The 27,599-nt window shown below is 43.1% G+C and overlaps 1 protein-coding gene across 1 annotated transcript in view; it reads left to right on the top strand.

The window, feature by feature from the left end:
- LRRC7 (leucine rich repeat containing 7) overlaps positions 1-27,599 on the top strand; it is a 344,062-nt gene that overhangs the window by 299,027 nt on the left and 17,436 nt on the right. Inside the window, exons 23-25 of the mRNA XM_054037099.1 lie at positions 4,245-4,463; positions 6,346-6,438; positions 11,034-11,108. Coding sequence (XP_053893074.1) covers positions 4,245-4,463; positions 6,346-6,438; positions 11,034-11,108 — 387 coding nt within the window. The remainder of the gene's footprint in view (positions 1-4,244; positions 4,464-6,345; positions 6,439-11,033; positions 11,109-27,599) is intronic.

Raw genomic sequence — 27,599 nt, 5'->3', positions numbered from 1 at the left:
GACCCACTTTTTCTGTGGTGCCTACAAGAAACTAGTTGACGAACTCATCTACATATTTATCTTACGAGTTAACTGCTCATTTATGAGAAAGAAAGAGATTCAGTGTTAGGAGGTAAGATCACTGAAAATGAAGTTGGGGATTGCTCAAGGGGAAGATGAATGAGGTTGAATGAAAGAGGGGAAATGGAAGAAGGATAGTCAGACATAAACCTGGTATATCTGGCCACATGAGCATCACCCCAGTGGCATAGAGCCAGAATACAAGCACCAACATCACCCACTCCCCTCCTTGCAGCTGATATAGGAAACATGGCTAGGGAAAAGGTGTGTGGGCCAGGGCATCCCTTCACCCTGGCTGTTGTATGAGCCCCTTGAGAATCATTTGGTCTATGGTGAATTTGGTGCAAGTTAGTGGTCTATGCCAGTACAAATGACCAATGAACTGCTAGCCTAGAATTAGACTATGCAAAAGTGATTAAAACTGCTGTTTCCCTCCTCTTCTGAATTAAGTGCATGCCTTGGCCATAGCTGAAGAGCTGGTGCTCCATTTTGTTTTCATTATTTACATCTGTCACTCAACCGTGAGGTGATCCAAGCCAATAAAATAGATATGAAGTTTTTTTGGTGTTGGGCCACAATTTCTGTATGCAAGACCTTTAAGCAGATTTCTTCCTCTGAGTTAGTCCACCTGCTGTGGACTTCTATGAAGGACACCTTGAGATTACATTTGTGCCGTGACTTGAAGCTGATGAGATGCTACTCATTTTCAAGCACCCATGATGAATATCTGGTGAAAATCCAAGTACGGAGTCAATGTGGAACTGCACATATATTCTGGCCAGATAACCAGCTTGTGTAAATTGGCATAGCTTCATTAAACAGCTCAGGATCTGGCCAGTTATCATTAAGGCACATTGTTTTGAGTCACTAGATCAGATTTCTCCTTCTGGCTATGTTCTGCCTCTGTGATCTTGGACAAGGCACTGAAGTTCTCTCAGGATCTCAGCTTTCCCTGCTGTAAAAAGGGGATATTAATAATACTCCCCCATCTCACAAGGCTGAACTCAACAATTTCTGAAAAGTGTTTTCATAGCCTCAGGTGGCAGCTGTAATATAAAAGGGAAGGAGGAGGACTTGTTTTGTTTTGTTTTTGCCTACAAAGTAGGAAACAATTTCGTCCGACACTACCACTTGATGGCTGGAGATTGAGGCACTTTAAATTCTTCTTCGAGTGGTTTTGCATGTCCATTTCACTTCAAGCGCGCACACTCAGTGCACTATTGTTAGAGATTTTACTCTCAGTGGTACCTGTCAGGATGGCGCAAGCATCCTCTCTGACCTCCACAATGCTGTGCAGTGGTATAAAGGGCAGAGCCACCTCTGACCGTCTTCAGTTCCTTCTTACTGCCTGTGATGGAACGTTCTATCTTGTTACTGCAATTTCCCTTCTTTTACATTTGTGTACAGTTGGTACTCCTTAATAGTCAATAGCTTTAGTGTTAATATAGTTTTAGTTGTAGGTTTCCTTTATTGGAGTACTTTTTTGGTACTATGTGATGCCTGCTGTTTATGTACACATAGCCTCAATCACAGGGCTTCAAGCCCTGTGATGCCTTCAAAGAAGCTGATGCCACTTCGTTAGCCGCACTCCAGGTGCCTGAAGGTTCACATCAGACAGGTGCCATATCTGCAGGGACTTTAAACCAAGAACTACAAAGGACAGGAGATTAAACTAAAATATCTTCTGATGGAAGCAGCCTCATGCCCATTCTCAGCTTCCCCATTCAGAGCATGTACTGAGCACATCTGCTTCAATCAGGAGTGCTCCTCCCATTTTGGAGGACTCTTTATTTATGCTGGTCTCCCTCTCTGATACTAAAGAGGAGGCACCAGAAAAAGGCATCAAAATACTCAATACCTAGGAGATTGAGATCCCTACCACTGAAGTCCAGCAAAGAAGGTGGAGATCTCTGTAGGCAGGGTCATCAATTCCAGGGCCAGTATTAGCCCTATAGAGACTGACCCCTAAGGTGGCACCATCTGGCTCAGCAGTGCAATCTTTACTGGTTCAGAGCAACAGGAGACTATCCCAATACTATAAATTCCTAAAGCATATGCTGCCGCAAGTGACCTGCTGAGTCTCTCAATTCTTGTTTCACCAGCTGACCAAAAATCTTCTTGCACTATACAGACAATTGCTAGGCAGGAGGGATAGCTCAGTGGTTTGAGCATTGGCCTGCTAAACCCAGGGTTGTGAGTTCAATCCTTGAGGGGGCCATTTAGGGATCTGGGGCAAAAATCTGTCTGATTAGTCCTGCTTTGAGCAGGGGGTTGGACTAGATGACCTCCTGAGGTCCCTTCCAACCCTGAGATTCCATGATTTGCCATCTATGGTGGCTCAGCATCTGGTTCCTTGGGAACCGCTGCTCACTGGGGTTCCTCCTTGTTCGGTACTGTCGAGAGGCAAACCAATAATATCACCAATGCCCTCTTCTCTGTAGTCCTAGCACGATATCTGGCACCCACAGGAGCAGCTCCTCCTTGGTCAAAGGAATCCAGTTCTTCATTAGAGTTGAAAGTTGGCTCGCATATGCTGTAACTGCATCATGTTAGCCACTGCTTCCCACTGGGCAGTTACCACCCTTGTACCCAGCAGAAACTCCATTTTGGCTGACTGGGAGAGATCCGTGGTTAGGAAGGACATGAGCTCTGGGACCATACCAGCGCCACTTTGAAACCCCTGGGGTTTTCCACCTGTCTTCAGGTTGTCTCCACACCCTTCCTGGTCTACTTCATCATCTAGTAGCCATTGAGATCAGCCCTATGAAGAACAGAAGAAAGCTGCTCCCAGTACCAGGCTCTGTACCAAACAGGAGCAATCTGCTCAGGTGATAGCCCCATATAAGAACTGGAGGAGGCTCCATCTCCTCAAGTGTTGGCTTCCTCTTCCTCATTGCCTGATGAGGCAGTGTTGTCAGAGAGTTCCTCGCCTCCACCAGACAATTATAGGGCTCACCAGGACCATTCCAGTATGTAGGGCTATGTAGAAAGGTTTATGCACCTGTGTCCAAAGAGTCAGAAAAATGTACTTATACTTACGCAATTGGTCCATGATGTCTGACATGCCTATCATAAATTGCTGAGTTTACATACTCTCAAGATGGCCAGTAACATAGGATTGTGATGTTTCATGGAGGTAGTACTATATAAGCATTCCTTGGAGCATTCATTTTACTCATTCCTTTATGGCTAAGTTGCATGCCAATTATTAATAAGCATCAACAGTTCAATCCTGTCATCATAAACAGTATAAAATTGTTTTTAATTAATTTATTTTTAAATGATTTGACTCAAATGTGTATGTAATTTATGTGTATAAACAGAATGTATGTTGAAAAGTAAGCAAGTGTGCAACTTTACCATGTCAAGAATAGAGTAACATACAAACCAAACCCCACATGTTAGAGCAATAAAATTGAAAATGTGACAGATAAGCAGGGATTGAAGACTATTATCAGTGGCCTTTCTCTGATAAAGACAGTAAACAAAACAACACAAGTTCAATATTTCCCATAATTTTGAAAAGTATGAGTCTTTTCAAATTACAAACTACTAGCTCTTTTCAAAAAGTTGATAATATGATTAGTGACATTAGTAAACATAAGGTCATGTAAAAACCACATTCTCTATTGGGACAATGCATTGATACTGAAGAGTATCCACTTGGCTTCTGCTAGCCTGTGACATGATTATAAACAAGCACTGAATTTTAACTATATTATAAAATGTGATTTTTTTAAATAGATAATCCTGAAACAGTGTACAATTTAGGCCAATATTTATATTTGTGATCAATAGAGAATAAGCTCTATTCCAAACTATCCTCAAATTCAGTGCTACCCAATATTTAACATTTTTTAGAATGTGCTTATTTATTTCATCATTATATGTTTTCATTTCATGAGATTTTCTGAGCAGAAACATATAACATGAAATAAGGCATAAAATATTTTCCTTTTATGTATCAGACTCTGTACATTTGATCTCAATTATGGCGCCTAGATTCACTAAATGCAATGGATAAATCCTTGCTGGTTTTAATCACGGTTGTTTCCAACTGTGGTCAAAAGGCAAACCTCTGATATTTATTTAAGAGGTTTGCTTTTACTTGACTGTGTAAGTTGTAATAATTGCTTCTTTTCAGCTTCCTGAATTTCTGGCCTAACGGGTTACGTTACCCACAGGCAGGTAGCCATATCCAGACTTTGATGGGATCTCAAAGCCTACAACATCGGAGTCGAGAGCAGCAATATGAAGGAAACATGAATAAAGTGACCATTCAGCAGTTTCAGTCACCACTGCCAATTCAGATCCCTTCTTCGCAGAGCTCTCGGGCACCTCAGGCGGGACGGTGCTTAATCCAAACCAAAGGGCAGAGGAGTATGGATGGTTATCAGGAGCAGGTGAGAAAATGTGTATCAAAATAACATGCTGATGAAGCAACATTTGGGTTTTTTTCCCAGTCAGGTAGCAGCTAAATTGTTAGCAGAGTGAGGGGCTACATGGACAGGAAGTTGTGATTCTTGGTCTATGTAAGAGTTATCAATTTGCAAGGATTTTGACTAGTGTTTTATGATTGTGTGCACATGCTTAGGCATGTTGATTATGAATGGCAATTACCATATACACAACATTGAGCAATGTGAGTGATTAGTCTGATATTTTATGGAAGGAGCAGAACTTTGAGCCTACTTATATTTGAGTTCCTATGGACAGATTTTAAAGATAACTTTCTGTCTGCAACAGAATCATGATTTTTTTCCAAAGCATTTTGGTTTTGTTTTATAGCTGAGTTATTCCACTGAGGTTGCACTTAACATGGTACTAGCAAATTGAATGGACATAAATTGTACTATTGATCATGCCATTTTTCTAAAAGCATTCATTGAAATGTCTCAGGGGTCTTAATCAGCTCCAGTCTTATTATTTGTGCCTGTAGCAATTTGTTTCAATTGGAGAATGTATACCCACTCCCATTCCTGTCCACTTTGTAATTGGGTACTTGAATTCTTATAATATTTGGGAACCTAAAAAGCCTACTTACAAACAAACAAGAGATGCATTTAATGACAAATATGGTCCACTTTTTATCAGGAAGGTTGCTGACATTTTCCCCCGATGCACTAATTAAAATGACTGCTTCAGTAACAAGTATGTCATAAATGTTCCCATGTTGTGGATAACTGACAGATTTATACATAAATGTATTTTTAAAGTTTTGTTCCTGAAAGTATTGCTTAAATTTAAATGTGATGTTTTTACTTAACATTAACTGAAAACCTGAAGTCCAGCACAGTGCAAATTCATATTGATATTTTCCCATTTACTAATGAGAGCTATAACAGGCCTATTATTGCAGTTATTTTAATAATATCATTGTCAAGCTAAGAATTGACACTTTCTGAGGTGGTCCAACTGATCCAGAGTTTTTGGGCCTTTAGGACACAATGCAAGCCAGTCTCTTCTTTCTGGCATTGATTTGAGAGGCAGAGTACCAAGGGATGATGGGGAAATTGATTGTTTGTGGAAGATGATCCTATTTTCTACCACTGAAAAAAGGAGGATTCATGTGCATTTAGATGTGTTTTATTGAACAGTGAATAGGCTCTTAGGTATGAGGAAGAGTGTGTACTTTAGAAGTCTGAACATTATATAAACAAAACATTGAAGAAAAAGAGCTTTTAAGGAGTAAGACTCAGAGAAATGAGAAACAGCGGTTTTTCAAGTGGCTTCTGCATATTATCACTAGTGTGACCTGGTGCCTCTGGCATTGAGTTGTGGAATTTTTCTAGTGAGCAGTGTCTGTGGATGTCACTCACCCCTATCCCTCCCTCATAGAGGGGAGAGGCCCTAGCTAGCCTTCAGTTCCTTTTAAACCACCAAAAGTGCAGTGATCTGAAATTCGGGCACTACGTGTAATAACTTTGCTCATCAGTTTATTTTAATTTTGCCCTTTATGGCTATTTTCTTTTGAGTTAGATTAACAGTTAGTTTGTAAGGTGTTCTTCAGTCAGACAAATAAAGAAGAAATAGTACATGTCAGGCACAGGTATTGTTTGGATGATCCTCAGAAGTGTGACAGCATATTAAAAACGGTGAAATATCACATTTGTGTACTTCAAAACAACAATTTTAATGGTTTTTAATACTCTGTACAATATAATTCAGAATGTTCAACTCCAATAGTTCACCATAAACCAAAATGTGTCAGGCAGAGACACAGTTGTTTAGAAGATTAGCTTTAATGATGGTGTTCGATTATCTTTCCATATCTTTTTAACATAGTTTTGTGTGAGAATAGAAAAGAATCCTGGCCTTGGATTTAGTATCAGTGGTGGAATAAGTGGACAAGGAAATCCATTCAAACCTTCAGATAAGGTAAGATGTGAATTTCTTACTAATAGTCTTTATTACAGTGAGCCAAACAATGTCCTCAGATAAAGCATGTAAAATTCAATAGAAGTTATGAACATATAGAAATTGGTCCAGGATGTGACTTTTTAAAACAAAAATGGGTATTTTCCTTCTGGTTGATAAATAAAGATTTAATCAAATAGGCTATTTCCTGTATTGGACTAGTTAATCTTTTCAGGCTGTTTGCCTTTTCCAAAGTACCAACTCCCTTGACTTGTTGTAAGTAGGGTTGCCAATTTTCTAATTCCAGTAAACCGAATATCCTTGCCCCACCCCTGCTCGTTCTCCCCCACCCTCGCTCGTGCTCATTTTCACTGCAAGGCCCAAACAAGCATATTTATTGTTTTGACAGATGCATTATGTTAAGTTCAGGTTTTATTTGTTACAGGATGCTGGAGCTAACAGCAAAATAGTCAAAAAGGGTAATTTAAAAACAAAATAAATTTCACAAAGGTTTTCATGATTCTTTCCCTCTCCTCTTCCCATTTTTCGTAACCAGCTCCATGTTTTTTGTTCACTAAAGTTATTGTAATTTTATGTGTGGAATTAGGACCACACATTATCACAACTGTAATGGGTCTATTAAAGGCCCACTCCTGAAGCCCAAATACAAATCCATACAGCACAACCACAGAAATGCACACCTGTCCAGATACCTATATAAATAAATCTGTAGAAACTGACTCCCACACCTACATGCAGATACACACATGTATTCATGTGTACACATCTAGCGTGCACTAACACATATACTTCCACATTATTTATTATTACAATTGTTGTTTAGTACCTACAGACCCCAACTAAGATCCGGGCTCCACGGTGGTAGGTGCTGGACGTACACACAAAAAGAGATAATCTGCAACAAAAAGTTTATAATGTAGCTAGACAAAGATGGGGACAAATGTATGATACATTGGCTCTTCTGCAATTACTAGTCAACAACATTTACTTTTTAAGAAATAATACATTTCTTTTAGAGTTCCCTTCTCTTTTAAAAACTTGTTATGAAATGAATACACACATATTTTATGTCATCAAATTTTTCCCCACAAGCCAGCAAAAGGAATAAAAGTCAGAGAGTTAGGCTGCAAATTTTATTCACACAGGTATACACACATGCAGCGATACACGCACCTCCCTATACAAAGACACAGTCTCTTACACACATACTATGCATGCATGCACACACTTGCCTACACAGAGACACTTGCTCTTAAATCCTTACATGTTTTTTACTTGAGATCTTTTAAGTGTTTTTAATGCTTCAATCATTATTTGTGTATTTATAATATTTTAAAGGTCATAGTGGGGCTCAACTTCTCTCTCATCATACAATTCCAATAATTTAGATATAAATACTTCATGTACAGTATTTTACTGTATACATGTAAAATCAGTAAACTTATAGCACATCATGCTAAAGAATATTCATCCTCATAATAATAGATAGTTAAAATAAGATGTGTTGATGGAGTAACACTGTCTCAGAATTGCCAAGATCATCTTGCCTGCTCTGTCCATAATAACCTTAGCCAACAGCAACTCTGAGTGACCTCTCCTTGTCTCAGTTTCCTAATCACCTAGCAGTTATTTTGATGGAGTCCTCAACCCTTTTCCTATGTGCAGTACCTTCTGGATAGTGTTTTTGAAATGGTCTTGCCTCCTTGCCCTCCCCCTTCTGTGTGCTATCCAGAGGTCAGATTCCAAACTAAATCAAGAGGAAGTTTATTTAACCAGTCTTTATTTCCAAGTATGACCTATATAACAGAGAGAAGAACCAAAGATGCTGGTTAAGATGCTGGTAAGAGCAGAGAAGTAGGGTGTGACCGATAAAGAAAGAGTGCAAACAAAATGATTCAGAGGGGGCCAAAGGAACAGAGAAGTAACTGAGAACATAAAAAATGCCATCCACCCACATAAACATAGGGGGAACTTGATGTCCAGCAGTGAAAGCAGGACAGGCCCAGCAGCAAAGAAGGGAAATACTCACTAAGGGACAATAGGTAGCTCCTCTTCCAGGAGTCCCTGGCACCCATTGGTCAGCTGGGGGTGAGGGGTGCTGAATGGCCAGCATTCCCCAGTTCCCAGAATTTAACCCAGTGTAGGAGGCATGGGTAGCCTCTTACAGCTCTGGTCCAATATCCCACCATACCTACCTGAACTAGGAACAGGAACCTGGCCTGAGAGATGCTGCTGGTCTAGCAATCATCTGTTTAGGGTTCAGGAAGGAATTCTTTCTCCCATGGGCCAATTGGCAGAGATCCGGGGAGTTTTTTGCCTTCCTCACAGCACCTTCAAACCTAAGTTGGTTAAGTAACTAACTGTGGTGCTGGGATGGAGTTGTTTATTTGTCACAACTTGCACCCGGTTTCCAGCGTGGTTAAGAGAATAAAATGAATGTTTCCCAGAAGTAAAAGATTTGGAATTTTGGTGATGGGCCTTGGGCTCATGTGATAAGGTGAGACCTTGTGGCTTTCGTGGGCCAAGGTCAGACATTGTGTCCCTTGCATTGTGGCTCACCCTCTGCCCCATCATAGAGTGAGGGTGCTCTGACTCTGAGAGAGCTGAGTCCTGAGAGCTGAGTCCTACCCCCATTATATGGTAAAGAGACGTGTAACCCCCTCACTGGAACCAATTAAATGCCTAGTATAGGAGAGTATGTGTAATGGGTGGGTAGCATCCCTCCCCTGTGTTAATGTTTAATAAAAGTTTAGGCCTGCTGCTTAATTCCATGCATGTCTGTCCTCATTTTGCCTCTGTGTCCACATCAGTGGTGCTGGATAGCAGAACTGTCTCATAAGTATGATGGCATATAGACCAGATGGGTGAACAAATGCAAGCTACACAAGAGAATTCCACCCTCCTTCCTCAGAAAGTTTATTGTGCTGACAAAACAGCAATGATGGAAAGGAACCTTGTCTGAGGGTTCAGGAAGGAAGGTGATGAGCTACAAAAGGCCTGTAAACTGCAGTGGAATCACCATCAGGGCCGGCTCCAGGGTTTTGGCCGCCCCAAGCAGCCAAAACAAAAAAAAAACAAAACAAAAACAAAAAGCCGTGATCGCGATCTGCGGTGGCAATTCGGCGGAAGGTCCTTCACTCCCAGGCGGAGTGAGGGACTGTCCGCCGACTTGCCGCCGAATACCTGGAAGTGCCGCCCCACTACGGAGCGGCCGCCCCAAGCACCTGCTTGAGAAGCTGGTGCCTGGAGCCGGCCCTGATCACCATGGACTAAAATGATGATGAAAAAAATGTAATTTCTTGGTACTGACAACATGAAACCCAGAAGTTAAGACTATCCTCTTCCTAAAATCTTACAGTTCAAAGAGACACATAGAAAACAAGATACACAGTAAACAGGGCTGAGGATAACAGTGAAGAGATTGTGTTTCATGGGGTGTTTTTATATGAAATGTTCAAAATGTGATGATCACCCAGAAATTATATTTCAGTTCTTAGTTTGTTCACTATACTTTCCTGAATTACTGGAACTAAAAACACTCTTTTCCATTTAATTTTGCCATCTTTAAAGTTGTTCATTTCTGAGACATAGGACTAAAAGAAACGCTTATGTAATGAGACTGGTGGCCAATAAATCAGAAAAGGCATGCTTTTCAGCATAATGCTTTTTTCCCCATCTAGGTAAAATAAATAAGCATCCTGCATAAATTAGAGTGTAACTAACAAGCTCTTGCTTCATTTTCCTCCCAATAAACCCATTCCTCTTGCTTATATCCAGAAATGATGAAAACGTTAGAATCTTAGCTCCAAATGACCCCTAACTAATTAAATTGATATCAGGAGAGAAACACCAAGAGAGCACAATACAAAGGTGCTGTAACTTGGGACTGCTGCTTAACTACTTATAAAGTTTTAGCTTTAAAGCATTAACAGGATTATATAAAGCCTTCAGATCAGCAAACAACAGGCAGTTGGACAGATTTCAGGAAATGATTGTACTGGTCTCTTACAGGATGTTTAGCAAGCATCAGTACTTTAAAGTTCTTTATGAAAGCTTCTGCAATGCATGCAGTCAGGTACTTGCTTGATAAAACAATATTTCACTGAAGTAAGAGTCTATAATCACTGGTCTACTTCTGTTCATAAAGCTTTTAAACTTGTAATAGGTAAAATTATCAATGAGAGAAACAGTTCTAACACACGTTTGAAGGGTGCATGCGATAATTGGGGTCAAATCTACAGGGTATATTCAGAAAAGCTGAGTACTGGAGGGATTCCAGATGATTTAAAATAAAAAAGTTTCTATAATGCATATATAGTTCAACACCATGTTTCTGGAGCTGGACAAATCACTCTTAATAACTGGTTCAAGTATGCCTATTTCTAAATTATTATTGCATGGTGACTGGCAGTTTTTCTGCTGTTGCACAACATCAAATCTTTTTAAATCTCAATGAATGTGACCTTTTGGAAACTGAGCTACATAGAACATAGGGTCATTGCTGAAGTTCCTCCATTTTTAATACAAAATATCAAACGAACCTTTAGCTAGTGCTTGGTAATAGAATCCTAACCTCTGTTACTTCTGACTTATAGGGTATCTTTGTTACTAGGGTTCAGCCTGATGGACCAGCATCCAGCCTGCTCCAGCCTGGTGATAAGATCCTTAAGGTAAGAGGGAACTATGTTTTTTGTTTAGTTTGTAATTTGAATTTAGTTCTAGATCAAATTTGCACAATATACAAGTAATTTTTTTCCTCACTGCCAATTAGTTTAGACTATTTCCCAATTTTTGTTAGTTAATTTAGTTTATAATTAATTCATAGTACTTTATTTAGAGGTAGGCATTTCTCTTCCCTTTCTCAGAGGGAATGGGAACAAAGCAGTGTGGAAGGGATGGGAAACATGAAGAAAGGAGACAACTTGTCTCAGTGGCATGCACCACCTTCCTGAGAGCTGAAGAAACCCTCCTGGAGAAATCTCTGAGATCAGAGCGCGGTGTTACACAGTAGTGGGGCATGAGGTCCAAGCAGCATTCATTCTTCTCTGTGGCTTCTGCTCCCTCAGAGGATGTAGTGTTCAGGCACAGGAGGGAAGAGCTAATGGCAACATAGAGGAGGCTACTAGACCCTGCAGAGAATGGTTCAGAGAGAAAGTCTGTTGCCAGGATTGGCTCAGGCTCTATAGGCTTATGCTCTGGATCCACAGGGTCTGAAACTGTGACCTTTCTACCTCCCATAGACCCCAGTCTGCTCCTTTTTGAAATGAGCCTGTGGCATCAAGATGAACCTGGTAGAGAGTTTTTCCCCCATCGTTTTTGCCCTCCCGTGTACTTTTCAGAGAGGGGAGTATTGAGCTCTTCTTTATGTACAGTGAGGTGCCCATCTTGTTACCTCTGTCTATGTGCAATGCACATACTCCAGTAATCAGTTCCGGAGAACAGACTGACCAAAAATAAAGAATGGTCCTCCACACAGTTCTCTCACACAGGTAAAACCCTGGAAAAAATAAATGTGCTTTGCATCAAGATCAACAGATTCCAGCTCTGTTAAACTAACAGGATAATACACTCCAAAGGAAAGGGATCTTCACTGGGAATGCCCTTTCACCCTGCCCTGCAGAGTTGAAATCATGGATTTATTAGCAGGAGTATGATCTCAAGCTCTCGGGATGATGTGGGTAAGGATCTGTAAAGGACCCAAACTATATATAAACCCATACTTCGAATGGCAACAGATATAACAGTCCCATTTATTGTCTTCAAATGCAAAGCCAACAATAGAGCTACTCTGAGATGATAAAAAGCAGTTTTCCTTACAACTTTCTAAAATTATGTTTACTTCTTTTAGTCACTATTAGTGTATGCAATATTTTTTTACCTCAACAATTGTGCTGCTGTATAAACAAATAACATCATGCTATTTCAGTGTTATTCCTTTGCTTGTTTCTTGTACGTGAATGAAAGCAAGAATTTGAACATTTTATTAAGTGATTGACAACTCAAATCATGTTTATGATTTTCACATTTTCTTCCAGTATAAGCCCAAATTTCTCTGCAGTCACATTTTCACAAAGAAATGTGACTGCAGTACTTTGTCTCTCCTTCACTGTGTGAATACCTTTGAAATACTCTCACCAGAAGAACTGACTTCCCTTGTGCTGAAGAACAAAAACATTTGAATGGCCTCAGAAGAAACCTGGGGCCTTTTTTGTCAATTGATTTCAAATGAAAGCTCTACATTTTAGGATGGACTATTTAAATCAAGTCCCCTGGTGTAATCTAGGCAAAGGAAAGGCAAGCTGCCCTGACGGCATTTTAGAAATTCTCCACTGGTGGAAGATCAAGATTTCCCACTCAGAAGTAATGGCAAATAACTATACTTTTTCCAAAAAAGATGCTTTTCTACAAAATCCTGAAACCATTATTTTTACCTGGAAAATGTATTGTCACTATAAATGGTATTTTCAGGCTGAGTGAGTATGTGAGTGAGGGAAGAGTGATTCTAGCTGTGCAAAAGGTTCATAGGAGACTTTGAACCCTCTTGACATTATCCTAGGGTTGAGGTGCATTGCATTTTGCAAACTTCTATAGTGGGGCAATCTGAAGTTACACTACAGTATCATACCCGTGCCCCTGTTCTCCCAGGTCACCTTGCACTAGAAAGAGTCTCACTGACTTCAACAAGCTTTGAATCAGGCCTTCGTTGTTGCTAATTTGTTTGCAGTTAACATACATCTATATGAACTAATTTATTAATGTTATATTATATTACTTGAAAGTGTTCCCAGAGAGCAATGAATTAAAGAAATCAGCTAACAAATCTAAATTAAGTGTTTTAAATAAGAGACAGCTAGAATTATAAAGCAGAACATTGAAGGTAGGTTAAGTAAAGCAAACAAACAAAGAATAGTACAAAAAATAATGAGGTAAGAATGTTGTCTAAAGTTGCAAGCAATGTGCAGAAACTGTGGGAGTATTCCTGATAGAATCCTTTGTAATTTGTATTGTTTTATACAAGTGTAGATGATAGATTCTACTATTCTGTACATTATATAATTTTTATCTAGGGTGTACAGTTCAGACCTAGTTTAATTTCATAGTTGTCATGTTATCTCAAGTGATTTTTCATGATGTCATACAACAGGGACATTTGTTGACAAGCACTCACAGTATAACATGTGAATGGCATTGAGTTATCTACCATTAACAGTGACATTAGCATGTGTCACTGCTGTAATAAATTGTTCTGTACTTCCTACATTGTAGCCTGATAATTGCAGAAGTTCAGTAATTTGACCGACCCCATAAGAGATAATTTCTGGAAATGCCCTTGTCACTAGGTTGTCTCAGTGCTCTTTAGAATCAAAGCAACTGAGATCAAGAGATGCAAAGGAATGCTGGAGGTATAACAGCAGCAATACATAATTGCATGGGATGTCTGCTTTCCATTTTAAATTCTTTGGAATTTTTCTGTTAATCTGGTCTGTACTCTTTCACTTATACATCAACAGGCAGGAGTCTTCATGATATAATTAAATACAAGAAAGACAAAACATATTTATTCCAAATAGATGACCAGTATTAATAATAAATTTACCTGCAACTTTTGGAACTGCATTTTCTCTCTTTAATGCTGTCCATACTGCAAGAGTGAATGCACTGTAACTGAAAAACAGTGCAGATGGTTTACATACCAACCTAATTTATTATAGCTTTTATACTTCTGATCTCATTTGACTAGTGACACTCAATTAGTTATGATTACTTTGTTGTTGAGAGGAAAAACAGGTTAGAGGAAAATATTTATTGTACCTAGTAGACTGCGAGGTCTAACAACATGATTCATGGTTGTAGCTTAGAGCCAGTTTTGCCTGTGAACACCTTTCAGTTATCATAGGTAACTGAAAAACAGCTTCAAGTGAAAAACAATTAAAGAAGCGCAACTGTCTCCTGTTAGTGAACTACTTTAGCAAAGTTTATCCAGTTAATAAAATAGGATTGCATTTGACCTGTATGTAGAAATGTGGAGAGAAGAGGAAGCACACAAGCAGTCTTTCCTTCCGCACGTGTGCACCCTTAAAAGGGGTGGGAAGAAAGTGATGCTCAGCTCTCCCTCTCCTCTGTGCAGTGCTTGGCAAAGCTGGCTAGATGTGTCAGAGGAGTAAATTGAACTTCATGAAGAGGCATAGCAGCAGTCACAGTACCTGCCTCTACCTGGTTGGTTCCACCACTGGGGGAGTGCCTTTCAGGCACAATTAAGTCAAGGGAGTTTACATTGCTGTTTTGTTCTGAAGAGTGACTTTCTAAAAATGGCATCACGGCATTCCAGGTTTGTTTCTCACAGGTTCCATATCAAATGTAATATGTTTTTTCTGACTACCAAACTCAAACTGGGAAGTAAGCAAGGTTTTACTTTTGTACATTATCACCATTAACAGACACACACTAGGCAAATTATGTCCTCAGTTACCCTTGTGCAACCCTACTGTCTTCCAATTATATCTTCGCTTCTATCTGTACAATGCCACTGAAGGCTAATGGGGTTGTGTCGAAGTCAGTGAGTGATCTGACCTGCAGAACCTCTATTACTGATAATGGTGTGCAAGGATGAGAGAGAACCCAGCTTGTGCCTCAGAGTCCAGGTAAATTTGCGGAATTGGCAAAGTATAATGTGTTTACTTTTATGCAGAGCAAATTCAATTTGGAATCAGTGAGACAGTAAACATGGAACTCCATATGCCAATTTTTTCAGAATAACTTTTCAGAGTAGAACTGCACATTTAGAAACTGAGTTTTAAAAACCACGATAGTGATTTGGAAATAATGATTATCAATCTTAAATCAAAATGTTTGTCATCAATTTAAGGTAGCATAAATTCCTTATTCACACAGTAAATCAGCAAGTTGCAGTAGTACTCATTGTCTTGCCTCTGATAACGTTTACAATGTAGTTTAAAATTATGGAAATAATAACCTGAATATCTAAATAATCTTAAAATTATTGGGTATATAAACTCAATGGTTAATAACTTGACATAAACAATTTTAAGTACAGTATTCCATGACCTGTATTTCTTTATCTGTCTCCTTAATCATTTTATGACGTTTCCTTTAAGACCAACATACAATTGGAATATTTTGTTCAGAAAAGTTTGAAAGTATCCAGGTGATTGTGTAGGATATGTGACCTGTCCAGACATAAATATCTACAGCTTTCAGAGCTGTACAAGCACAAGAAGGAAGCAGATCTTGGCACTACAGCAGCCTGGCCTATTCAGAGTCAGACTGTTGCAGATGCTCCAGAAGAACCAGGTCCATATTGACATGTTAAAAAATAAGCTGGGAGATTTCATGCAGTCATGTGCCCTCCCTTCATGCACCCAGAGGTTATGTTTCAGGGGCATTAGTTCTTCTCTTTATGGCCATTCACCTCTAGTAGTGTTGGAGTAGCTCTCCTGCAAGTGTGGGGACAGATTGGATCCAAGCCAAACTATGAACCAAGATTTTGTTTTTTAAAAACAAAAGGTATTATTGGATGAAATCTGCTTCTATGTTCTGATCTCACCCCAGTTACCAGTTTGGATCTTTTTAAGGGCTCCTCCCTTCTTCTCCAGTTAAAGAAAGGTGTTGTTGGGAAAGGATAGGAAAAGCTCCTGCCTCATCACCCTTATAGCCTTACCCCAGTCACCCGTCATTTTTTACTTTGTCAGCTGTATGGTCCTTTCCTCCCTTCCTGTTTATAGCTGGTCAAAAAACAAGACATTATTTTCATGAAAATTTCACCATATTTATGTTGACATTCCAAAATTTAAATTTTTTTAACCAGTTCTATTCCTGGACAACATCTAGAACAGAGCTGTCAGCTAGAGAAGGCCCAAACTGCACTTTGCAGAGTGACACCTGGTGACTATTATTTGGATTACAGAAATGTCAAGAGCAACCCAAACCCAAGATTGAGGTCCTGTTTTGCTAAGCAAAATTAAAATTTTGCACAGTAAAATTAAGAAATAGTCCTTATCCTGAAGAGCGCAGACTCTAATAGGCAAAGGCAGACAAAGTATTACCAGCCCTCTTTCACAAATAAGGAATTAAGTCTGGTTAAGTGACTTGCCTGTGATCACAGACAGGAATTGAACCCAGATTCCCAATCCAATATCTTAACCACAAGACCAACTTGCTTCCTCACAGTGAAATGCTGGTGGATTCTTGGAACATGCTCATTCTTAGTAGCCCTATTGTCACTTATAGCTAACTAGCTGTGTCAAATCTGAGATATAAATGTTTCTTACTGTAGGTTGTGCATTTCAAGATCTATATAAAGATAGATATGCACCCAACCCTTCTGTGCACAAAATTCTCAGTGCTTAAACTCCAGTCCTGCATGTAGAGGGCTTGCTGGATTGGACTCATACACTTAGGTCCAGATTCACAAAGAGATTAAAGTGCCTAACTGCCACTAACTGCTTAATTCCAACATTTAGCTACCACTGGCATTCACCACTTAGCTGCTGCCTAATTCTGTAGGCCTCTAAGTCTAGCTTTCTGCCAGTATAGGCACCTAAACATCTGCTGCTGAGCATGCGCACAGCTGCCTCAGTGCTGATCCCAGTTGCCTAGCTCATGCCTAAGCCTTAGCGGAATTGTAAAACTAGGCATTGCCCTACCTTTGTCACCTGCAGGGCCTGATCTGGCAGATGTAGTCGAAGGCCAGAGGAGGAAGTGATGGTCATACCTTTAAAATCTTTAGCTGAGTGGTTAGCACAGTCACCCAGGATATGGGTGACCCAAATTTAATTCTCTGTTCTAATCTCTATTTAATTGGTTATACAAAATGGAACAATTTCAACAGGAGAGACGGAGAGACACCCCATAATAGCCCATAGCTCAGTGATTAGAGCACTCTTCTGAGCGGTTCAAATTCCTGCTCCACATCAGACAGAAGGAGGAATTGAACCACGTCTTGATTGACTGCTATAACCACTAGGCAAAAGGTAATAAAGTGGGGGGAAGCACCAGCACCACTGTTTGTTTGTTTGTTTGTTTTCAAGAAAGGGGTTAGGGACCTAACTCCAAGAGAGGGTTCATAGCTGTTAATCCTGAGCAGAGATAGGCATCTCCCTTTGGCCTGGATTTAGGCAGCTAAATTCCTTTGAGAAGTGGAGCTTAAACGGCACATGTCTCCTCAGCATTTCCTACTGGCTTTGTGAGGCAGCTCCCTGTTCAGAGTGCTGGCTTTTGTGAATCCCATTCTTAGGCACCTAACTCTCCCCATACCTGGGCACCTAACTCCGGACTATGAATTCCACAGAGTGGCACACCACCTAAGCATCACAGTACTGAGCATTGCAAGGCTTAAGTCTCTTTGTGACTAGCCCTTTGGAGAGAGAGAAAGTGGGTGAGATAATATCTTTTATTGGACCCACTTCTGATGGTGGAGGACAAGTTTTTGAGCTTCACAAAGCTCTTCCTCAGGTCAGGTCTGCCGGGAATAGCTCTATGAAGCTCAAAGGCTTATCCCTTTCACCAACAAAAGTTGGTGCAATCAAAGATGTTGCCCCACTCACCTTGTTCTCTCTCATATGCTGGGACCAACACAACCACAAGAACTTTACCCCTTAAGGTCACATTCTGCCACCCGTTTTCATGTAGAGTAGTACTGCATTACTTAAGTAGCGAGAAGTAAGCTACGACTCAGGATTAGAAAGCATGGTGGATTCTAGCCCTTCCTGAGTAATTTCTTACTGCTACACTGTAATCATTGTTTATAATTTTAACAAAAAAGTACAGATATTAGATTAAGCCAACTTTACCTAAACTATACTGCTCATCATTAAGTTCCAAAAATAGGAATACAGAAAATCAAATCCAAATTATGTTAGATGCATATTTTGTTTTCCCTCAGTTTCAACAGATTTTGTTAATTGATTGTAGCTATCTGAATGTAAGAGAAGTTAGTTCAATTCGTTAGAAATTCACTTTATACCATGCCATCTGCTGTAATTTTATTAAAATGGATTGAGGGCAATAGAAATTAAACTGTGCTTCAGTCTGCAGGTAAGGCAAAGTGTCCTTTTAATTTTTTTAAACATCAATAATTAGCAATCATCCAAAATAGCTTAAAGAAATAATTGCTGTGGCTTCTGAATTTTCCAAAATATTTATTGATTTAATATTGCTGCCCTTTTAAAAGCTGACTTTGTTTTAGTGGATCAGTGATGAAAACTTGTACTGACACAAAAAACACTGGAGAAAATAATACACTGACTACAATGTGAATCTATGCAAAGTTGATTGACTCAGCCCACTCATACATCCCTAAATCTGCACCTAATTAATGGCAATGCTCTCAAAGTCAGTTTCATTGTCTGAAATATGAACTCATTCAACAAAGTAGTGTGGAGCAAGAATGGAATGGTTAATGCTTCCTTCATTTTCTAACATGATATACTTACCCTGTATTATTCTTAAAGAATGTTTTATTGTTCTGGGTTGGGGTTTTTTTGTGGGGTGCCGCAGGCACCTTGGTAGGAGAAAAGGTACGCATTAAAAATATGAGGGCCTGGTACTTACCTATTTGGATTTTCCCCATGTAGCTAAGGAAATTGCAAATTCTTAGTTATGCAGTTTCCTCCTCTTGTGTTCTTCCATTAGAAGAAAAGTTCTTCCATTATCCCCAGGCAAAACTCGAAGAAAGTTTGGTCCTCAAAATGTTGCGGAACTCTTCTTCCTCTGCACTGCCACCAGACATCTTCCCTCCCATTCCCCCAGCCCCATATTTCCCGAATTCAATTTAATCTCACATTGGGCAATGCCCCTCCTAATCTCTCCGTGGAGGAGAAGAGAGGGAGGATTCGCAGAACGGAGGAGGAGCCCTTGAAAGTTAACATAAATCAGTTTGGCTCGCAGGGTTGGTGTGGGGAGGGACATACTGTAGGAAGTAGCCAGCCTGCCCCTTTCAGAACTGCAGGGGCCCAACCACAAAGAGCATCTGCAAAGAGGCTTCTACCAGGATGTGGAAGGATAGGTAGGGGAGTATGGTGCAGAGACAGCACTCTTCCACATCCTGTAGGCCAAGTATCTGGAATCTGCTACCATTCACTGATAGAAGTGGAGTATAGTGTTGTACTCTGACTGGAAGGAAGGGTTGAGAGTGACATACAGACATGAATACTCTCTCAAGGAGCTGAAGAGAACTTCATTGCAGTAATACAGAATTGGTCACTTTTTTTTTTTAATGCTTCTTACCTTCCCTAGGGCAGGACTCTCCATAGCCTCCCACACTAGCCCCTTATAGTCTTCTCCAACTATTCAAACATGCACTCATTACAAGGGGAAATTCTCCTAGCCACATTGAAGGGCCCAGGCATCACCCCACCACCAACTGCATCTCTCCCTATCTTTTTCTGAGTCAGCTCTCCTTCCTCTACCCATTTTCATAGAAATGTAGGACTGGAAGAGACCTCAATGGGTCATCTAGTCCTGCCTCAGTGCAGAGGACTGGACTAAGTATTACCTAGATCATCCCTGACAGATGTTTGCCTAACCTGCTCTTTAAAACCTTGAGGGACAGAGATTCCGCAACCTCCCTAGGTAATTTGTTCCAGTACTTAACTACTCTGACAGTTAGGAAGTGTTTCCTAGTCTAACCTAAATCTTCCTTGCTGCAATTTAAACCCATTACTACTTGTTCTGAACATCTTTCCCAGTGCTTCAGTTTGGAACTGTACCTCCCAATTTAACTTTCTAGTTGAATAAAACAGTCAGATTAACATTGTTTTAAACATGCTTCTAGGACATAAACTTCTCCTCAGGAATAAGTGTGGAACCATACCAGAAATGAAGAACACTTATTAGCTGAAATAGATGGAGATGCAGGAAGCAGCAGCTAGTAGCAAAATAACCACTTTAGGGCTACAGGTACTTCTCTCTGCCAAATTTAAAGAGTGAGACCAACAGAAGGCATTTTGGAAAAAGATTCCACTAGAGAATAACATGGAAGTTAAAGTGGAAGTCTTTTCTAGGGGAGGAGAAAGTTGTATGTGCTGTGACTGAACATATGGCCTTGTTCTTCCCTGGCTCTCCGGTAGCATGGGGTACAAAAAATTGTTATTGTATTTGGCTTGAATAGCACAAAATGAGCTTTCTTTGCTCATTTCCATCCCCAGGAATTGATTGAAATCAGAGTTGCTAAAAAACAAACAAAAAACAGATGCCCTGGGTGGCAAAGTTGAGAAACATCTGAAAATGTGGAAGTGTTTGGATCTGTGGTATTGTTTCAATCCATTGTACAATCAGCTTCCAAGTCCAAACTTTAGATTGGAATGGGGATATAGGCTTCCCCAGAGTTTGGAGGTGTTTGCATTGGGATATTAGGTTTGGGCCCACCTGGGCCTAATTCTTCACTGCCTTGTTTATATACATTTGTGCAGAAACTGAAAACTACTCTCTGGGTATGGTTTTTCAGTAAGTTGTATACCCACCTTATAGTAATTTTATCTAGGCCGCGTTTCCCTTGTTTGCTTATGAGGACGTTATGTGGGACTGTGTCAGAAGCCTTACTAAAATCAAGTTATATCACATCTGTTGCTTCTCCCCAATCCACTAGGTCTGTAAGTCTGTCAGAGGACATAATAGGTACTGTGTTTGCTTTCTCCAGTCATCTGGCACTTCACCCATGGTCCATAAATTCTTGAAGACAATCACTAATGGTTCCAACATAGCTTCTGCTAGTTCCTTAAGTACTCTGGGTGAATTTCATCAGACCCTGCTGACTTGAATACATCTTGTAAAAAGCTGCATTATTATCCTAAAACCACAGAAAGTTTAGTGGGTTTATAGTCTTTTTAAGATGCAATTAACAGTATGAAATTATTCTGGAGTTTTTGTACTCTCAGATTATCAATAAAGTTCAACTGAAATAAATTGAAAATGTAATTCAGGGATTTTAACGGGTTGGTTTTGTCTGTTTTAAAGCCATGAAGATATTTATTGTTTATTGTTATAAAGAAGTCACTGAAATGAGGATAAAAGATGTACTAATTATTGTATTAGGTTAAGAATAATTTGTCATATTCACAGTGAACACAATAACAGAATTCTCTGGTTGTTATTAATTCATAGCTGAATATGACTGTTCAAACTTTAAGACCAGATAGTTTTCTTATGGTTTTGATATGGAGAGTCCTGGGACTCAAGACATCTGTGTTCCATTCCCAGTTCTGCATCAGACTTCTTTAACTAAGTAAGGGTTGGTCTACACTGGAAACTTACATCAGCATAGCCCCCAGTGTAAACTGCATTAGGTCAATGAAAGAATTCTTCTGTTGACCTACCTTCTGTCAGGGAAGTGAATTACCTACACTGATGGGAGAATCCCTCCCATCGGCATAGGCAGTGTCTACACTGAAGTGCTACAGTGGTTCTGTTGTAACGGTTTATGTGTAGACACACCCGTTGTCACTTAAACATTCTGTATGCCAATATCACCATTTATAAAAGGGGATATTAATACAGATATCACATGGAACTATTGTGAGGTTTAATTCATTAATGTTTGTAAAGTGTTTTAAGAGCCTCAGGTAGAAGGTGCTGTATTGATGCCAAGTGTTAATTATTTGGAGGATGAAAAGTCATTTGTTTCTGTAGCTTCCTTTTGGCCTCTTTGTGGAACATTAAACTATATCTCATTATCAACCAGAATTCTCATATCTTTCTTCTGTCACTCATAAACTCATAGATAATTTAACTGCTTATCAGGTAAGAAACATTTATATTGTTATAAAAAATGGCAGGAATTTTAATAGATCGTTTTAGAGATGAATAACTATACTGTACAAGTCCAGAAAACATGACAAGAAAAATATCTAGTTATTTCAGATAACTTTTGCTTTCATATGTTCGTGTCCTTCAAATCCAGCAACATCAACATAGAGTATTATTTTCAGAGAGCAGCAGGCAGACAATTTTCATGTTATTTATATGAGAAAATGCAGAATATGACTTTCCCCTGTAAAAAAGTAAAAATAAAAAATAATGCCTCAGTTCTTCCCCCTTACATACATTGTATCTTATTCTACAAGTAGTACCATTGACTTCGGTGGAACTACTCCAAAGGTCTAATGGTGGCAGAACCTTGCCCTGAATGAATGCTGGCCATCAAGATTATTTGCTACTTACCAAGAAGTGTTTCCTATATTTGATGGGTACACAATACAAAGTGATTGGGGAAAGAAAAGCTCATGCTCAAGTGAGCAAACTTTGCCAACTCTCAAAACAAAAAATGGAGATAACTTGGAGAAAAAGTTGGTTGTGCAAGATATAGTCTCCTAAAGGCAGGGTATATATGTGAAACGACTGCTCACAGGGCTCACCAGTCCTTAGTATGTTTAATGTGATGAGCAGAGTGGAAAAAAGGGGACCTGCTGCTCTACAGGCAGAAGCTGTTCAAGAAGGATGGGCAAGTCATACAAATGAGCTCCTGTCCGCCCTAGCCCTCTGAGCATCCCTGTGCAGTTTCTTTGGAGCTGTGAGGGATGCAGGAGTTCTTCTTCGAGTGATTGCTCACGTGTATTCCACTATAGGTGTGCGTGCTTGCCCTGTGCACCGGTGCCAGAAGTTTTTCCCTTAGCAGTACCTGTAGTGGGGGAGCACCACTGCGACCCCTGGAGTGGCACCTGTATATCGTGCCATAAAGGGGGCTGCGTGCTCTCCCCACCCTCAGTTCCTTCTTGCGGCCAGTGAAGGTAGTCGGAACTTTATGCTCCAGCCTTGGCTGCAGCGCTTCTAGCCTTAGTGGTACTTGTTCATCGATAGATAGCTTCTCTAGTTGGTAGCCTGGCTCGGGGCATGCCCCATGCCCCAGGCTTCAAGTCGTGTGACTCCTATCGCAATTCCATGCCCAGAAGTGATCCGCACTCCGAATGTCTTCGCTGTCTGGGCGACTTTCACATAAGTGAGAAGTGCAAAATTTGAAAATTGTTTAAGCCCCGGACTAAACGTGAGCGCAAGATTCGTCTCCGGGCCCTCCTTATGGAATCGGCATTGGCCCTGGCACCGGTGCGCCGACCCGACCTGGCCCTGGGTGTCACATCATCGTTGCGGAGCAAAGCCCCGTCCACCAGTCGGCACCGCTCCCCGGCCAAGAAGCAGTGCAAATCCCAGCGACGCCGTGAGAAGGACAGGGATGAGGCCGGACCTGAGTTGGCCAGCCCACGATCCCTGTCAGGGCCCAGACCTCCGACTCATGCGGAGCGGAGTAGTCCGGCCCTGTCCGCGTGGACCTCCCCACCAATATGGGTTCCCTTCATGCCAGAGGCAGCCCAGGCAGCGCGCGACGTCCTCGCCATGCTGGTACCGAGCGGGCCGTCCGAGGTGAGGCCCCGGTCCCGAGGGAAACCACCGTTGGGCTCCCAGCCCTCACCGTCTACGTCGGTTGTGGAGTCCTCCTTCCGATCTGCCGGGCCCTCACGTAGCCCCAGACATACCTCTACTCCATTGTCGGGGTCGCCTGGGAGTGAATCGCCTGAGTCGTCCTCGACCCACAGAGGCAGCAGGTGCCGGCATGGGAAGCGTCGACGCTCCGTGTCGAGTGAGATTGGATCTTGACGCCGACGGCACCGCCAATCATACCATGATGATCGGCAGGTTCAGAGTGCATACTGGCACTCATTGGCACCGCGGCGCCGTGCCCGGAGCCTCCGAAGAGAGTCCACGGATATGCCCTCCGACATCTATTCCTATTCATCGTCGAGGTCGAAATCCCGTGGCAGGAGCCGGAGTGGACGGCACCGCTCGAGCCGCTCCCATGGCACCGTGCGATCTTCGGCCACTCTGCCTCGGCTCCCAGCCGCCCCTCCCCAGGCCGCGCCGTTCCCCAGGAACAGATAACCCTGGTGGGACCCCAGGCGGCGCAGTGGCAAGGGGCACCCTGGCAAGGACAGTGGTGCCAGTGGGCACCATGGCCCCAGGTGCCCGCACCACCGAGGCCCCGCTCCGTGGTGGGGGCATCCCAAGCCTGCTCTGCGTCCCCGTCTAGGCACTGAGGGCAGTCCTTGGGTGCCGCACCAACGGCACCTCAACCGGTCCCTGATTCGGACTGTGGCATACCTGCACCGCCTGATGCTCTCAGGTCCGTCCTGGTCGCACTGCAGGCACCGGATGAGTCCATAGCGGCACCCCGTCCTCCTTCTCAAGAAGATTGCAAGGCGCACCAGGAGCTCCTCCGACGTGTAGCCGCCAACCTACACCTGCAGGCGGAGGAGATGGAGGAACCATTGGACAATCTTTTCAATGTCCTTTCCTCCTCGGCACCAGGCCGTGTGGCACTGCCACTTCACCGGGGGGTGGCTCCACGAGCCTGTGGCAGACCCCGGCCTCCCTCCCGCCTATCTCTAAGAAGGCGGAACATAAATACTTCGTGCCCACGAAAGGGCACGAGTATCTTTACACCCACCCCACTCCGAACTCATTGGTGGTGGAGTCGGTCAACCACCGTGAGCGGCACGGCAGCCCGCACCGACCCCGAAGGGATAAGGAGGCCAGGAGACTGGACACATTTGGCAAAAAGGTTTATTCCTCAGCCAGTTTCCAACTCAGGGTGGCAAACCACCAAGACCTCCTGAGTCGCTTTGATTTTAACTCGTGGGGCTCTTTGCCAAAATTCGAGCCCTCCCTCCAAGAGCAGGACAGGAAAGAGTTCAAAGCGCTGCTTGACGAGGGTACAGCAGTAGCGAAAGCAGCACTCCAGGCCGCCTCAGATGCAGCTGACACGGCGGCTCGTTCGCTGGCCACGGCTATCTCCGTGAGGCGGGCATCGTGGCTTTCCCTCTCGGGACTGTCGGTGGAGTCCCAGTCTATCATTCAGGACCTGCCATTTGATGGCAAAGCGTTATTTGCAGACCAGACAGACACCCGTCTGCACGGGATGAAGAACTCCCGCACCACCCTGCAGACACTTGGTCTGTATATCCTGCCGGCCAAGGACAAGCCCAGACTGCAGCCCTCGGCTTCCCCGGCCCGGGGCAGATATGAGCCCCCACCTAAGAGGCAGAGAGAGCAGAGGCGTCGGTCCCAACGCCAATCCCGTTCAGCCCCACGATCTGGGCCCTCGAAGGCCAAGAGGCCAGGGAAACGGCGGTTTTGACTCGTTGCGGGTGGTCACTGGGCCTGTTGCCAGTGTACCCCCCCAGTTAATAAAGTTGAGTTTTACCAACCGTTTATCAGCCTTCCGACTGCAATGGTCCCGTATAACGTCAGACCGATGGGTCCTCAGCACCATCTCCCAAGGGTACAGGTTGCAGTTCGTTTCGGCCCCTCCTCACCATCCGCCAGCCCGGGAGCTGGCTGGGGACCCAGAGCATGCCTCCCTCCTCAGCCAGAAGGTAGAGTGCCTCCTCTCCCTGGGAGCGGTGGAAAGGGTACCTCGGGAATTCCAGGGCAAGGGATTTTACTCCGGGTATTTCCTCATCCCGAAGGCAAAGGGTAGCCTGCGGCCCATCCTCGATCTGCGGAATCTCAACCAGTTCCTGGTTCGTTGCAAATTCCGCATGGTGTCCCTGGCCTCTGTTATTCCATTCCCTGGACCCGGGGGATTGGTTCACGGCTCTGGACCTCCATGATGCATATTTTCACATCCATATTTTCGAAGGTCACAGGCGCTTCCTCCATTTCCTGGTGGGTCAGGACCACTACCAGTTTACGGTCCTCCCCTTTGGGCTCTCTACTGCCCCCAGGGTCTTTACAAAGTGTATGGCGGTGGTGGCAGCCCACCTCAGGAGGAAAGGGCTGCAGATCTTCCTGTACCTCGACGACTGGCTGCTCAAGGGCAAGTCCCGGTCTCAGGTACAGGAGCAGATGAATTTCCTGCTAAACACCTGCGGGGCTCTAGGTCTGGTGGTAAATGAGGACAAATCCACGTTAGTCCTGGTTCAGCGCATAAACTTCATAGGAGCACTGTTAGATTCCCAGGTGGCCACAGCCTCCCTCCCACGGGACAGGTTTGAGATGCTCAAAGCTCTCATGGCCTCGGTCACGGCCTTTCCGGTAACTACGGCACGGGTGTGCCTTCAAATCCTAGGCCATATGGCAGCATGCACCTCTGTGGTGCAACATGCCAGGCTCAGGATGAGGCCCCTTCAGCTTTGGCTGGCCTCCCGGTACTTCCAGGCCAGGGACAGCGTGGACAAGGTCATTACAGTACTGCCGACAGTGGTGGCAGACCTGCACTGGTGGTCTCTCCCGAGCAACATGCTGAGCCCCCTCCCTCACTAGATCTAGTGTTGGATGCCTCGGACCTGGGCTGGGGAGCCCACGTGGGGGACTTCAAGACGCAGGGTATGTGGTCTCCCGAGGAACTGACCCTGCACATAAATGTCAGGGAACTCAGGGCCATGCGCCTGGCGTGCGTGGCCTTCCACCAGCACATAGAGGGGAAGGTGGTCAGAGTTCTCACGGACAATACGACCGCGATGTTTTATGTCAACAGGTAAGGGGGCACACGTTCCCGGGCTTTATGCCAGGAAGACCAGCTCCTGTGGGAGTTCTGTATAGCCCACGACATCCTCCTGAGGGCCTTTTACCTGCCCGGCAAGAGCAACACGCTTGCGGACTGCCTGAGCAGGGTGTTCTCCCAACAGCACGAGTGGTCCCTACACAAGGAGGTGGTCAGGTGGATCTTCCTGCAGTGGAGCACTCCCCAGGTAGACCTGTTCACCACCCCCCAGAATCGACTGTGTCCCCGGTTCTGCTCCAGGGCGGGAGAGGGCGAGGGTGCGATCTCAGACGCATTCCTGCTCCCATGGTCGGGGCCCCTGTTGTACGCCTTCCCGCCCTTCCCCCTAATAGGCAGGGTCCTACAGAAGGTGAAGTCAGACGGGGCGCGGGTTATCCTCATAGCCCCGGACTGGGCCCGTCAACATTGGTATGGGACCCTGCTTCAACTCTTAGCGGGCCCCCCTCGCAGACTGCCGCTCCACCCAGACCTCCTCTCCCAGGAGGAAGGTCGTCTCCTCCATCCCAACCTGGCCCCGCTCCACTTGACAGCGTGGCTGCTCCGTGGTTGAATGAGGAGGAAGGGAGATGTTCGGAGGATGTGCGACGGGTCCTGCTGGAAAGTAGGAAACGCTCCACACGTCGAACCTACCTGGCTAAATGGTATCGGTTCT

Source organism: Malaclemys terrapin, chromosome 8 (genome assembly GCF_027887155.1).
Source record: "Malaclemys terrapin pileata isolate rMalTer1 chromosome 8, rMalTer1.hap1, whole genome shotgun sequence".
Lineage (NCBI taxonomy): Eukaryota > Metazoa > Chordata > Testudines > Emydidae > Malaclemys > Malaclemys terrapin.
This window is presented reverse-complemented; position numbering and strand designations above follow the sequence as displayed.